This window comes from Dipteris shenzhenensis, chromosome 5 (assembly GCF_047967505.1).
Source record: "Dipteris shenzhenensis isolate YYH24624 ecotype China chromosome 5, Dip_SZ_1.0, whole genome shotgun sequence".
NCBI classification, from domain to species: domain Eukaryota; kingdom Viridiplantae; phylum Streptophyta; class Polypodiopsida; order Gleicheniales; family Dipteridaceae; genus Dipteris; species Dipteris shenzhenensis.
The window spans coordinates 16,774,475-16,790,146 of record NC_141600.1 but is presented as its reverse complement, the minus strand read 5'-3'; the positions used below and the strand labels follow the sequence as shown (position 1 = coordinate 16,790,146).

At 41.5% G+C, this 15,672-nt stretch overlaps 1 protein-coding gene across 1 annotated transcript; it reads right to left on the bottom strand.

Moving 5' to 3' along the window:
• Positions 1 to 895: 895 nt before the first annotated feature.
• LOC147901682 (putative glycosyltransferase At5g03795) lies at positions 896 to 4,748 on the bottom strand. Its single transcript, XM_087375221.1, has 4 exons — positions 3,942 to 4,748; positions 3,714 to 3,850; positions 3,253 to 3,601; positions 896 to 1,830 (listed from the first exon to the last, which is right to left on the bottom strand). Exons 1-4 carry the CDS (start codon positions 4,746 to 4,748, stop codon positions 1,138 to 1,140), a joined length of 1,986 nt encoding a protein of 661 aa, XP_087231347.1. The 3' UTR covers positions 896 to 1,137.
• Between the last annotated feature and the right edge of the window lie 10,924 nt (positions 4,749 to 15,672).

Here is a 15,672-nt window from a genome sequence, read left to right as displayed (position 1 = left end):
CTTGTGTGGAAACTGTTAGAGTAGCTCTGGTTGCTGCGTTGTCTTAGGATAGTAGTAGCTTTGGTTAGCCACATTGAGGCTCTTTGACGGGCCTTGGGCTCTGCCTTACCTCCCAGTTGGCCACATTTTTGATAGGGGTTCTTTAGGGGACTGACCCCCTCCCTTTTTTCTTCTCGTTTAGTTGTACTGTTTGAGGCACGCTTGTGTCCTCATTAATATCAAAGCCGACAGTTTATTATAAAAAAAACTCTATCATTCCTTAACCAACTATTTTGGCAAGTCCAATTTCCATGGGACAAAAGAATGTAGTACAAACCTAGATTCCAACTATTGCTTTGGATTTCTAGTGATAACATTAGTAGCCGTGATCTAGAGTTTTCCAACATAGTTGAATTTACACAAAATCCACAGTATGTCATCAAAGGGGCATACATGTGCTACCTATATTTTCATGAAACCATGTTTTCTAGTCTATATTTTCATGAAACCATGTTTTCTAGTCATTGTTTCTAATGCCATAACTAAATGATTTTGTAATTTACTTGTGCTTTTAAGTTCTATAATCTAGCTTGTAGTGGTTTTCATTGATGGAGCCTTACCCAAAAGCTAGTCAATAAGCCTCATTCCTTGAGTATAAAGTGATCTGGTCGTGATCTGCTAGTGGTTCCTCCTCCCTTTAGAACCTTAACCCAACGTTTGATATTTGACCTATCATCTATTTGTAATCCAAGATTAATAGTGCTCTTAATTGAGGATATGGACACTCCCAACGAGTTAAGAAATTAATTTTGACTATAACGTGGGTGTACATAGTATAACGTGGGTGTACATATTTTGTCTGAGTATTGGGAATTTGATGGAAGCAAAGAGAAATCAATGAATTTATGAAGTACACGTCTCTTCAAAAAGATGGAAAACGAGAGGACCATAAGGTCTCCTTGCTAGGCCTTTAATTTCTTCCAAGTAGGTGGCAAATCGTCATTACTATGGGTCCTCCAAATGTGGGAGTTGTACTAAGGGTATACAAGATTATTTCTTTTGGAGTGGAAAAATTGTGAATTTGCTAGTCACTAAGTTGAATGGGTGCAATTTGGTGGGAATCAAATGTGATTACAAGGGACGTTGGTAGGTGGTTTGCTATACACTTGGGAGTTGGCGAAGACGGCTGGACCAGACAGAGTGGAGGATCATGTGAAAGGCGTCGTAGCGATGAGGGGGGCGATGCCAAACAAAGTGGCGACGGACGAGGCGAAGGCGGCGTTGCATAGATCGGTAGCGTCGGTCAGGAATGCTCTGGAGGATTGTTTTGAGGGAGGGGATGTCTGCCTCGGCGATGGTGATGGAGAATGCGGACCAGTCGAGCACGTCGGAGAAGGGGAGGATGAATCCATCGGCGATGATGACGGGGACGCAGTCGGCATAGATAGCCTCGACGATCCGAGGGCTATTGACCTCGTAGCCCATGGCACAGATGCAGTACCTGGCGGCCTTGAGGCGTTGCTCGTAGGACATGCGGTGTGCTTCCGAGGCAGAGAGCTGGTCGAAGATTTGCATGTCGGGGCCACCTCGGGGCGACGCCCAGTGCTCCAGAAGCAAGGGGCGGACGCGGCCGTGCATCTGGCCGGCAAAGAATGCCAGTGTGGATTGGCGACGGCCGGGGGAGGGTCCACCTAGGGAGGGTTCATCCGGCAGCTTCTTTTCCGAGTGGAGGTAGAATTCAGGCAGGGAGGCGTCTTTGGCGATGGCGAACTCTTCTGTGGAGTCTGCGTTGCACACCACTTTGATGGCGTTTTCCCGTAGCTCCCTGTGATCCCTTGCCGTTGCCGGTCCCTGCACCAAATTGGAACACCTCAAAATTAGCTCTCCATCATGAAAATGATTTCACAGTTCCGACAGAATAATTAATCAGCAGCGAAAATTATCGTCGCCCATCATCCCGGCAGTCGAACTAGCGGCGTCCGTAAGACAATGGTCCGGCAGAGTAATACTTCAGAACTTAGCATGAAAATGTTCGGAATCAGCATGAAAATGTGCCGACATTAAGTAGACCATCATCAAAATCATGCACAGAAAGGAACTAAAAATGAGCAAATTGGAGACTATGAGCAGCGTAAGCCGGCAAGAATTAGAACTAAAATTAGCAAATCGGGGACTAGAACTCATGCTGGCAGACTTTATTAGTACACCTGAGCAGCTTTAAAGCATACTCACGAAACTCATGCATAAGATTTTGGCAGAATTAGTATATCGGAGCAGTTGACCATCTTCAAAATCATGCCTATAAGTAGAACTAAAATCAACAGACCATGGTCACGAGAACTTGTAAATCGAAGCAGTTTATGTCATAATCATTAAAATCACGCATGAAAATAACCAGCCATATTCCTGAGCCACTAATAGAACAATAATTTGGGTGATAATAGGCGACTAATTTCAATAATAAGTGTCACGAAGCCGTTCGTTAATCTGGGCTGCAAAGTCGCATTAATGTAAAAATCACTAGGCATCTTGCAGCCGCCTTCAAGTTATACGACCATTTTGTGCGTTCAATCACATATAACAAATTCATAAGCAAACTAGCCTATTTCTATCAGATCCCACGTCTGTCTTGTTTGCATAGGTGCATTCAAATGAAAATTGTGCCTCTTGATCTGATAATTGCAGATGTGATCATAGGTGCCTCTTGTAAATTTGCCTCTGGATCTGATAATTGATGTGTAGCTTCTTATTTAAATTTATAGCTCAAGCACAGATGGATAGCTATATCACAGTAATTAGAACAGGCCAGTATTAGCCAAGTTAGAAAGTAGTGCCAGATCTCTAAACTGCTACCCGTAATTACCCAATCAGAGGCGCAGGGACGATCTGCAACATGTTAGGCTTTAAAATACAGGAGGAGATCGATAGATCAGAGACTGAAGAGAAATCGAGTGGGAATTCATCTGGCTTGAAGTTAGTTTGATTTACATCAATTTGCCAGTTACTACATTTTCGAAACGCAAGCGCATTGGGGGACTTTCTTAATATGTATCCACAAATCATATGATTCTTGCAATTAGCTACGGCTTGTGATTTCAGATGTAAAATTTGACGCAATTTCTGTTAAACCATCAGTGATGTGAATCTTGCAATATCTTTCAACACGAAACTGCAACATCGGTGTGTGATTTGTGCAAAAACTGGAGCTTGACAAAGCACAATTTCAATGATCGGCAGCAAATCGTCTAACGCAAAGCAAATGCGTGCACTTACCCAATCATGGCATGAGACGAAGAAGTGATCGCCACCCTTAGTTCTGTTCCAGAACGGATGTCTGGCCGCAATCAGCTCAACGTACTCCTTGATGAATGTCGCCAGCGGGAGCATGGTCTTAGATTCCGGCACATACAGCTCCGTCACCATGTTGGCTACGCTGTAGGGCAAGAAAAACGCATGCGCCTCGTCGGGATTCTTCACCACGAACTGCTTGTTCTGCTCCATCGTACGAATGAACATTCCCTCCGATGAATAAATGCCAACAATCGGCCCTGTATGGAGAAGAGGTTCTTTGCCTTCCTTATATATGTACACTCGGAAGATCTTCTCCATCAACTCGTAGCTCCTGCAAATTCATCGGTTCGCCATCCGCATACACATTAAGATGTCTACACACAGATTTGATGTAGAAACGAAGCCTTAATCCAGATTCTAGACCGGACGGCGCGATAACTTACTTCTTGAACTGCGAAAGGTTGCGGTAAATAGGTGCGTATAAATCAGAATCTACAGAAGTGCCGAGAGGAGCATTAGCGATAGCTTCTTTGACAGTATGAAGATCACCTTCCAGCTTCGAAAGCGGCCATTTCGGTTGCTGCAGATGGGAAACACCAGAATTAGCTCGATTGATTCTGCCTTTGAAGCTCCATATTTCACATGCTTGATATGCAAAAGAGATTAATTACCTGGTTTGCAACCGATGGAAGTTGCAAATCGACGCTTTTCTCAGGAGCTGGTGCAGAGATTATCGCGGAGGAGTTCAACTCTGTCTCGAGATGGCCTTCTACCATTTGATTCAAAGCGGAGCTACTTCTGTCTGTCGAGTTCACCGGCTTGTCGACGTCCTTTCTACTGATCTCGACGACGGATGAATTCACGCTGATCTTGCTTCTATTTTCAAATTGAGAGCTCTCTTGTACATGCTCTTCCGTGGAGTTCAAGCTCAGGACATCCAACCATCCTTTATTGTTGGCTTCCTGCAGCGGCTTTGCAGCAGGTACACCCATGCCTACCTCACCGATTTCAGGAATTTTCACAGTAGGTTCACCCTTTTCATCAATGATTAAACTACCTCTGCTTTCCCCATCTTGGGAAGAACCCGAAGACGGAGCAGGACTGGGTTGTGCCAAATAAGTTGTCGTAAGATTTGCATCCATTTCACTTTCATTGCCGTGCCGACTGTGATCACCTGCTGCTTGAACTTCCACCGTTTCTGTTGACAGGTTTGCAGGCGCGTCATGACCTCTCCTAATCTCTTGAATTACGCTCGACACCCGGACCGCCGGAGTGCCAACCGGAGGCAGATGATCTCCCTCATATTCAGCGACTCGCTCTGGAGAGAGAATAAGATTTGGCCTCTCGCGCGCGGAAGACTGTGCTTGGAGTGAGGATAAGAAAGTACGCGAGACAAACGAAGGAAGCAACCAAACAGCTGTGGAACTGCCAGAAGGCCAACTTTGATAGAGTGCACCCACTGTCACGACAACCGCCATGGCAACCAACGCCTTCTTCACCTGCTGTCTCCAGCTTGTCCATCCCATCCCTTTGCAGAAGAACATCTCGGCCGTAACAAGGATTAAAACTACCAAGATCCTCCTCTCGCCGAGTCAGCAACTAACTATCCCTCAGCATGTTTAAGAGAGGAATTAGGCCGTGTAATTTGAATGGGTAAGGGAAGATTATAGTGAAGCGCAGATCAGCCGACTGGAGCTCTTCGAGGCGACTAAGTCGCAATGGAGTTTGGAAGCCCGGGGTTCAGACGCGGGAACAGTCGGTCATGATAGAGAAACGTTTCCTTTTTACGGGCAGACTCAAAGGCTCCGTAAAGAAATTTAGGCGGAGGAAGACGTGAGAATCATGTGATGGTAGGTTCCCCACAAAAGGGTAAATAATCCTGTGCACAAATCCCCTTGCGCAAATGAGAACGTACGAATAAGGTGAGCTCATCAAATCCGAAGCGATCCAACGCTCCCAGGGCAAGGAAAGTGAGGAATTGGGAACTTGGGAAGGTTACCGGCATTATGCGGAAGGAATGGCCGACAGAGGCGTGAAAAGAAGGGAAAGCGGGTATTGAGATTCGGAAGTAGATGAGAAATTACGAGAAGTCGAGAAGTAATGCAACGGAATTGTAAGAAAAGCCGGCGAGAACCGGAAAGATGCAGAGAACGCGCGATGAATTCGAGGTGATCTAGTTGATGGAAGAAGATGCAGACAGAAAAGATGAGACTGTAGATTTGCAAAGCGCAGATTCTGAGGCAGGAATGCGACTGACGATTAGACGACAGATCGATTCTAATCAGTCAGATGTTGGCTGCAGCTTCCACGACAAGAAGAAGAAGAAGCAGATGATAATGATGGAGAATCAGAAGCAGAACAACAACAAACCGCCGGAAACTGCACAATAATCTACGGCGAATTAACAAAACAATCGACAGAGTATATTCACACAGCAGTTGGTTCCGTTTGCAAGAATTGCAACCTCGAATTCCTGCCGACACAGAAATCGCTCAAATTCCTGCCGATCAACTACACAGAACTAACTCACATCATCTAAGAGCTTTCGCGAGTTGCACGCCACGATTTTCAGCTACGGCCGGAGATCAAAAGATCATCCGTTAGCCATCAATAGAAACCAAAATTAATTAATGATTCACAATCTCCGTGATTTTGTTTCGTCCTAGCTAATTCTCCACATGTCGACGCCAAGAAGGAGTCGTCCAAGAACCTCTTGTGATCTTTCCGGAGCTACAAATTACTTAAATTTCCCGTTGCAAACATCATCGTTTACCTATGAACGTCGAGGGGCGTTTCGTCTTCTTTCCTGGCCTAATTGAGGCATTGTGCATAATTCATGAACGCCAGCGGAAACGAATTTCGTCGTGATTCCTCCGTCATGAGGTTGCATTGCAGCAGTAACAGAACCAGGAAAACTGACCAGGGATCAGGAGGCTCATGAAGTATATTGCGTCGGTGATCGGAAATTGATGGACGATCGATCGAAGGAGGACGGACGTTGAATCCGGAGGGACGTAGTGGATGAATGGCGGAGCTAAATCCAAAGCGTGTAACTGCGAAGAATTGGACTCGGTAATTGCCGTTTGCTGCAAAGTCGAAACGAGCGATGATTCGATGAGATCAACAACAGTAACGGGGGGGAAGGCCGGAGAGGATGGTGCGATCGGACGTAAAGATTGGAGAAGAATGATCGAAAGAAATAGACGTCGGTTGGATTCCGTCGTCGGCAGCAGAAAAATTCGATAACAACAAAATGGAAGAAGATGGCATCAAATCAAAGCCGAGAAATCAGCCCTTGCGCACGTGTCACCTTCCACCTCACCTTTCCCTCCCTTCTTGACACACCTCCCCCCCTCATCCTATCACTCGCTTGCGTGTCTCTTAGCCTCTACACGTGTCCCTTTCTCCCATAGTCCCGCGATCCTTCGTTACCTTCACCGTTGGATCAAACCTCTTCCTTCACCGCCAGTGCTCGCCCATTATTGTGCCCAAAACCGGCTGAAACGGATGGAGCCTCATTTTCATCACTGGCGGCACAATGAAGACCTGTCGCTACGCCTTGACCTTGATGGTCGGGCAGGTGCATCAGTCGACGGGGCAAGCTTCGTGGACGAGAAATTGATCAACACAACCAAGACACTCCCTTGCACCCGTGTCACATTCCACCTCACCTTTCCCTCCCTTCTTGACACCGCCCACTCATCCTCACTATAAGGCTGTTTACACATCGCCAAAGGGTGCCCAAACTATGGGCACCCAAAAACATTCATGGGCAGACTTGGAATGGGCACCCCCCGTTACACATTGGTCGCCCATTGTGAGATCATACGGATGGGCACCCCTTTTACACACTACCCAAGTGCAAACCCCTTTTGTAAAAATGAGGCCTTGGATGAGTGTGCAGGTGGGGGACCCAAATCATGATGGTGATTGGCAGAATCTAGCCCTGCCCATCGGTAGGCAAGGCCTTTCTCAGGGCATGACGTGGACTCCACATTGGATTAGAAGGTCTAAGCTTGGGCACTGTGTGTAAAGAGGTGCCCGCTCAAACCTTAAATTGTGGCTTTTTCTATTAGTCTAAACAACCACCCAACCTTGGGCACCGTTTGGTGTATAAATTGCCTAAGGATGAGTGTCTTTTTAGCATGTATACGTGTCCCTTTCCCAGAGTCCCGAGATCCTGATCTTGACCATTGGATCAAAAACTCTTCCGTTAAGGTTGGTGCTCACCATTATTACCTCCAAAACCGCCTGAAACAGATGGAGCATCATTTTCATCATCGGCAGAATGAAGACCTCTCACTACGCCTTGACCTTGACGGCTGGGCAGGCGGATCAGTTGGCGGGGCAAGTTCTTGATGGACCTTCCCTACCTCGTAATGACGATTGACATTACTTGATTAGTTTACGTCATCTCTACATTAAACTAGTCAGAAAACCACTACCACCTCCCACGTGTCCCCTCATATTTCTCTACTAGTTGAGAACCGCTTGTCATCAGCAACAAAACCAACTCTGAGCTACTGGCTACCCTGTAGGCACCTCCCATAGCTGCCCATATTACCACCTACCTCTACTACATGCCCATATAACTTGTTTGTGCCCATGCAATCTCTATGCATGCCCAAAAAGATGACCTTCACCCAATGTCTCTTCACATGAACTCCAACTTTTCTAGCAATATGGCACAAGCATCGCAGGAACTAGCTGTCGACATCAGCACCCTGACATGGCACAGGGGAACCTTGGCATATAAAAGGCAAAACAAATGGGCGTGCACAACGTCATTGCAAACGTGTGAGATTCCAAAAAATCAAATAGGACCATCAAGCTAGCAACCACAATGTGCACATCCATGAAGAAGCCCTTCTCTCACTTCATACTCTCATAGATTCATCTATTTGCAAAGGCTCTGTTTTTCACACTAGTAATACCCAAAAACATCCCATTTTCCTTTGTGATCCATCCCAAGCTAGCCATTAAGGGAATAACAAAGCATTCAATGCTGCATGTGATACATTAAAGTACGTTGCATAAAGAGCAACCATTCTCATAAGCAACAACCAAGCCTCAACCAAGCACCCCCCCACAGTCCCCATTAAGAAGCACATGGCTTCACTCTTTTACTAGGCAAGGACTCCTATGTCTTTGAGCCATAGAAGTAATGATGTAACACTTATAACAAAGCCCTAGACGTGAAGCGTGTGGTGTGTAGAGAAACATGTTAAGTAACCTTGACATTTAAATTCTATAGAAGGGTGTGGTGTAGAGAAACATGTTAAGTAACCTTGACATTTGGATTCTACAGAAGAAAACTAGGTGAAATTTTATAAAAACCCTTGATGTTTGGATTCTATTGAAGAAAACTAGGCCAGAATTAGAAGAGCATGTGATGATAGTAAGTAAGACAACAAAATTTTCAGCTTTCTTGGTTTGCATGAATATATTCGAAAATGGCATTGACTTTGTATTAAGCATCATGATAGAACACGTAAGTTGCAATCTTTTGATTACATTAATGCTCTCACCACTAATCATTTTTTATCCTAGAAAAATATTCACTAATCTACCATCTTACTACACACGATTCTATAATGCTTAGTCTTTTGAACTTTTAAAGCATAGGGCCGTGACTTCAAACTTTGCCTAAGAAATGGGTGGTTCTTTTTGTGGGCCTTTTCATGGTTTCTACGTATGGGCAAAATATTAAACAATGCTTATGGAATGAGAGGGGAGACATATCCTTATATTCATTCAAGTTGTGCTAGCTTATTTAAGGCCTTCCATTTCCTACAAATTGAATCTTTCATTTTTCCTAATCACCTGCTTTTTGCAAAGGACAATTTGACGTAAGCTATTGATGAACATGGATGAATAGTTTATTCACAAAACATGTGTCACTGGGTCATTATCTTTATCAATAAAGACACACACACAAAATGTTGTTGAAATATTTTTATTAGGGCCCATAGTCATGTATTCTTATGTATAATAGTATTCCCATTTTAATGTGTAGTTAATAGTACTAGGGTCTTGATGTTGGGTTAATATTGAAATGATATTAAAAGAAAGATGATTCGTTAAGTAAAATGAGGTGCGATGGCAGTTGAATAGTTGATTTCGTAGACAATATCCCTCACTCAGAGACCAAGTTGTGCTCAAGCTACTCAAACTAAGCCAATTATGAAATGCGGCCTAACAAGCATACATTGCACAAGAGGTTGTGCTTGTATACAATTTATCTATGATTGGTGCTCACCAAAATTGTAATGTCATGAAATTTAAATATTCTTTTTTAATGCATTGAAAATTTTGATTTTATTGTTGTTTACATTTCTTGGGATCTACGATAAGTAGCCACATAATTCTAAGCCTAATCATTGGTATGCAATTGAACTTTGCAATATGATCCGATTTTATTCAAGAAAAATTGTAAATAATTATTTATAGTAATGGAACTCTTGTAGGTACTTTTCACAATTTCTTGTATGATGAATTTTCATGGACTACTATCATATACAATAATATTTGTAGTTGTTTTGATATTTAGTTATATATGGAAATGATCATGTAACATTGACTAAAATAATAGGAAAATAATATAGTGTTAAAGCGATAAAATGGCCTTTTCACAAGCTTTTATATGAAATTTCTTAGAAGCATTTAATTATTATTCATATATGGAAATAATTTGTCGCATTGACAAATAGTGTTAAAGTAGTATTGTGTAAAGATTTTATTTTAAAGTTCATTTGTAATAATAATAAACTAATTTTGTATTTTTAAAGAAAATAGTCCATTCTAAATGTTTCTTTTGATGTTTGAAATTACATAAGCTATACTATTTTTTATTCTTGATAAAGGTATACATGCACCAAACCATGTGAATAAATTCATTTTGGTGAGTTATTTTATGAATTCATTTCATTTGATGCATTATTTGCATAAATAATGTTGAGGTGGAATTTAATCCATGCTTGGTCATTGATGTTGAAAGAGGATATTGTCATAAAACTTCCACCCTTTTTAAATACATCCAACCTAAATGTCGATACTTTTGTTGCATAATTTTTTAACTTTCCTTCCTTTGTCGATACATTTGACTTAAATGTTGATACTTTGTTACATAATTCTATGAACACTTATTATTTCATACTCAAGGGACTCACTCATATTATAAGGACCCTAATGTTCTTGTTAGTTGAAAGGATGCCCCCCCTTTCTCAAATACTTTTAGTGAGCTTTCAATTAAAAAATCCGTTTCCTTACATGCACATGGTTCATAAGATATCAAGAGTGCATCCCTTGGCTTTGATATGGATACTCGTGAATAGTCTCTCAGTGTGTTTAGAAATAGTGTATGTTGTTTTCTAAGAGAGGTACTTGAGTGGTAATTGAAGAATATATTCCTTGAAGGATACGATTTTTGGTTTTTTCTATTTGAGGTGATGTTTGGGTATGTATATTCAATTATCTCATTGTGTAATAAATGGCCAAAAGCATGAACCTTTGGTGGCTATTTGAAGAAAATATGATTTGTCCACGACAGAGTATAAAAAACTAAGATAGAGTCACTTAAAGCAATATGTGTTGGCAAAATATTTAGCGATTCTCCTTTTCGTTACAATATATAAATCTCCACATGATGGCCATGATGAAAAAAATTTAGTGTAATTTATTAGATGTGGCAACAATATGAATAATGAAGAAGATGGCATCGCATGCCCCTTAATACTTATCAAAGAAGAGGCTCCACCTGTACCTAGCACCTCACCATTCCCTCCCTTCTTGACACCTCCTCATATTGCCACTTCTCCCCCTCAGGTTGCTCTCACCCACCATCTTGATGGTGTGTTCACACCTGGCATTGCCCATTGTTCATGTTGCACTCTTCTAAGTCCAAGTGTGTCTTCTTGAGACTATTCCCTTCCCTTCCTCATATTGCCACGTGCCCCCACCATAGGTATCTCATTAGGTGGCACACAACTAGCACCTTTGCACCTAGTTTTTCTTGTGCCCATGCTTCTATGTGTATGCCTGAAAAAGATGACATTTTTTTGCTTTTGGTCAACCTCTCTCTATGTTTGCTCCAACTCACCTACCTACAAGCATCGTAGAACCCCTTTCCTCTTGCATTTTCACAGCCTCTGGTTGCGACATTTCCCCTTTTCACCCTACTTGTGGCCCTTATTGACCTCACCACCCTAACGTGGTACACAACAATTACTCTTACCTTTGCAAGAACTTTGTGTGTCCTATTTCTTTTTCATTTCATCATTAGAGAGCTATGTGGTGGGTGACTATTCAGCTTGGTTTGGAGAGCACTTGTGTATCCTGCACTAGCTACGGGAGGGGGATTGAACATAGGAAACATGGGCCGTTTGCACAAAATCTTTCGCGCCACCAAAGGACTTTCTTGTGCTTCACCATCGTCAAGCCAATAGATCTCCCTCCCCTCACTAGACACACTATTCTCTTGTTTATACTAATATAAAAGCTAAAGATGCCATGGATTTAAGGAGTTCAGCAATCAAGAGTTTTGATGATGTGCCGGCTGCGCTCATGCCTCACAAAAAAATCCATGCGTTCCAATGAGCTTCCCAAGGGAATATGCCTAGCTAGCAACATATGCACAAGCATTGAAGAATCCCTTGGAGGAGCACTCTCACATCCTCTATTTGCAAAGGCTATGTTTTTATCACTAGTAATAGTGAAAAAGATCTTATTTTCCTCTCCCACACCAAACACTCAAAGAGTTAAATGCTCCACAATACACATTAACTTGTGTTGCATAACTAGAAATGGTCCTCATAAGCAACACCCAAGCACCCCCCACACTCCCTTAGGAGAACATGGCTTCACCCCTTTACTAGGTAGGTCTTTGAGGGTCTTTGAGGCATGGTAATAATGATGTAAGACTTACAACAAAGTCCTAGAAGTAAAGGAAAATGTTATGAACCTAGACGTTTGGATCCTAAACTAGGCCCAAATTAGATGAAATGTATAATGTTTGGTTTGGATTGAAGAAAATTACTCCAAAAATAGAAGAGCATATGATCACACTAATGAACAAGTATTTTTTAAGGATTTCTTAGGTTGCAAGAATCATTTCAACAATGGTGTTGTCTATCGTTGACTTTATAGTAAGTATCCTAGTAAAACATGCAAGTTGCAATCTTTTGATTGCATTAAATGCTCTTGCTTTGTTCATTTTCAATCCTACCCAAAATAATAATAATATGCCATCTTCTACACATGACTCAATAATGCTTAGTCTTTTGGACTTTCAAAGCATACAATGCACTTAAGCTTTGACTAACAAAATAGGTGGCTCCATTTTTGGGCCTTTTCTTGGTTTCTATGTATGGGAATTGAGTTAAATAATTCTTATGGAGTGAGAGGGGAGAAATTCATTTTAGGTGTGCTAGCTTATTAAAGTCCTTCACATTCACTACAAATTAAATCGTTCATTTTTCCCATTCAACTACATGCTATTTGAAAAAACAAAAATTGGGTGATGCACATGGATGAATAGTTAGAAGTTTCCTTATCGACTAGGAGTTTGGATTCTTTATCAGACTAAACACCCACACACCAAAAAAAGATTTATTGATGACCATTCTTTGCTAGGAACCATAGTCATATATCTTATGTATAATGGTTGTGCAGTCTGATAATAGTAGTGGGGCTTGATGCATGGTTATATTGAAGCAATATCACAAGAAACATGGTTAAGTAAAATCACATATGATGGTGGCTAAATAGTTGATTTGGTAGATTGTATGTCTCACTCAACGCGAGCTTGTGCTTAAGTTTCTCAAAACCAAATGTGTCGAGGAATTATTACTTGAAGAATTTGAATATTTACCTAGGCTCACAAATTCCAAACGGCTTCCATGGTATGGGATTGATATTGTTTAATAGTAGTTACATTTGATTGCAAATTAACAAATCAAAAGTTAATGTAGCTTGTAAAAGTTTAGATTCCTCCTAGCAAATCTTGTAATGGTTTTACATTCAATTTCCATCACTACAAGACATGGGCCACTTTTTGACACGGATACTGATGCTACATACAAAGAATATTCTTTGAGAGCAAGTCCAAAGTGTGAAAGTGTCCGTTGCTTTGCGCGTGGCAACGGATGTGTTGTTATATGTGTCGGTGTGGGCATCGATAATTGAGTCTTCCTAGTATCGGTATCAATGTCGATATATACCGACACTGTAATCGTCGGTATATACCGATGCTTTTATAGAATATCAAAATTTTTTTTGGTGGATCAGGATGGGGCTTGTTTCAGCCCCATTTAGTCTCACAATTTTCTTAAAAATTAGAATAGTAGTATAATATGTTACAAAAAGGAGGTAATACATCAAAGTCATGTTACAATGTTACAAAAGATGTCTACAAAATGGCAAAAGTGCCGAAGTTCAAAATGGCACATTTGTTAAAGTATTGCACTAAAAAATGGCAAAAGGGCCAAAATACAAATTGACAAAATGTCCGAGTCCTACTACTCCTCCTCCTCCTTTGAACTCGCCTCATCCTCTCTCTTCTCATCTGTGGATCTCTCTGTAGGCCTTCTCCCTTGCCCTCCTCTAGGCCTGCAAGCCTCTCTTCTGCTTGAGATCCAGTCTGCAAGTCTGGATATTTGGATGGGACGAAGTTGCCTCCTTAAGAACGAAACAAGTTAGAAAATAAGATAAGAGCATCGATTGTAAGACAATGATGATACTCAAATGACAACGATGAGGATTGGAGTATACTCATATGATGTCCATCACCTTCTGTCAATCAATTTCATATCCTCCTTGCTCCATCTCCCTAAAGCAAGGCTTGTCTCAATTCCTGTACGCATTTTTGTACTCGTCGTCGGTTGGAGGCCTACCAATCACAGATTCCTATGGATCCAAATTCAAGGAGTTAGATATGAATGAAAAAATATTTGAATGATTGAACATATTAAATATGCGGTAGAAGATAAATATATACTTACCACCCATACGTAGTTTACATAAGATTTTATAAACAAAAGTTGTGCCTAGATGAAAGAAGGGAAAGAGTGTTGTCAAAATGGGCTGAAACACACGAGCACATCAAAAGATGTCTTGGAGTAGTGGATGACTAAGACAGTATAAGAAAATGCATTCTAAGTAAAATGTATTCCACTTATCCTTTAAGAAATGAAAAATGTATTTACATTCAGCTTGTATTTAGTAAATCCCAAATCCATCGTGCTTGTTTTTAGTAAATCCCAAACCCACCATACTTGTTTTATGTAAATCCCAAATAGTAAATACCTATCACACTTGTTTTAAAACCACAGTGCTTGCTTTTTTTAAATAAATCACAAACCCACCATGCTTGTTTTAGTATTTCCAAACAATGGAAAATGTATGCCACTTATCTTGTAAAACCACCAAGATGGTTACCACAAATCCTGAATGAATGAATTGTATGCCATTCATCTTGTAATAATTCAACAGAACCACCACACTAGTGGTGGTAGTTAATCCTAGATAACATATCATGTGCAACCAACCACTGCACTGGTTGCGATCCTAAAATAGCTTGTATAAATGCAATTGTTGATATGGCCCTCAAAGGGTCCCCTTTAGAGGCAAGGGCAATATTAACATGCCATTGGACATATATGGCATGCTAATATGGCCCTTGCCCATAAAGAGGACCCCTCAAGGGCCCATACATCGTATGCAACCAACCACCGTGCTTTGTGCTAGTTGCAATCCTAAAACAAAGCAAACTTCTAAGACTAGTTATATTGTACTACCACCGTGCTGGTTGCAATCCTAAAATAACTTTTTATATAAAGGAAGATCCTAAAATAGTTTTTGTATAAAGGAAACTTTTGTTCGAATGGCTGCAAACATTTGAGAACTCTAGCAATAAGTAAAGAGTAGTTTCATTGATAATTGAATATATACATCTCATACATTGAGGTCTTTTAGTTGCATTCTATCAATTAGAGTTCTTCTGGGTACATTCGGTCCCTTAGAGGATGGGATCTTCTCACTCCTTTCCTTCAGGCGGCTGGTTCCTTATTTTTCTTTCTACTTTGATCTCCCTTTATCAAGTTGCTTTGAGCTCTTTGGGCTATGTCCGCTCCCTAATGGGAGGATTGGCCCTAATGGGGGGATCAGTCCTTCTTCTCGAGTTCAGCTTGGTCTTCTTCCCTTTAGGCTCCATTCTTTAAGGTGGCTAGTTCTTTCCTTCAAGGCCCTTCATTTTTGCCTTGTAGGCCCAAGTGGCCCTTTCTCTTGCAACATCTACTTTCTCGCTTGTAGATGGCTATAGAAGGCATGCACAATTTATGTTTCGATGACCTGGGCAGTGGAAAATTACAATACAATGTCCCAAAGCAAAACACATGCAGAGGGTGG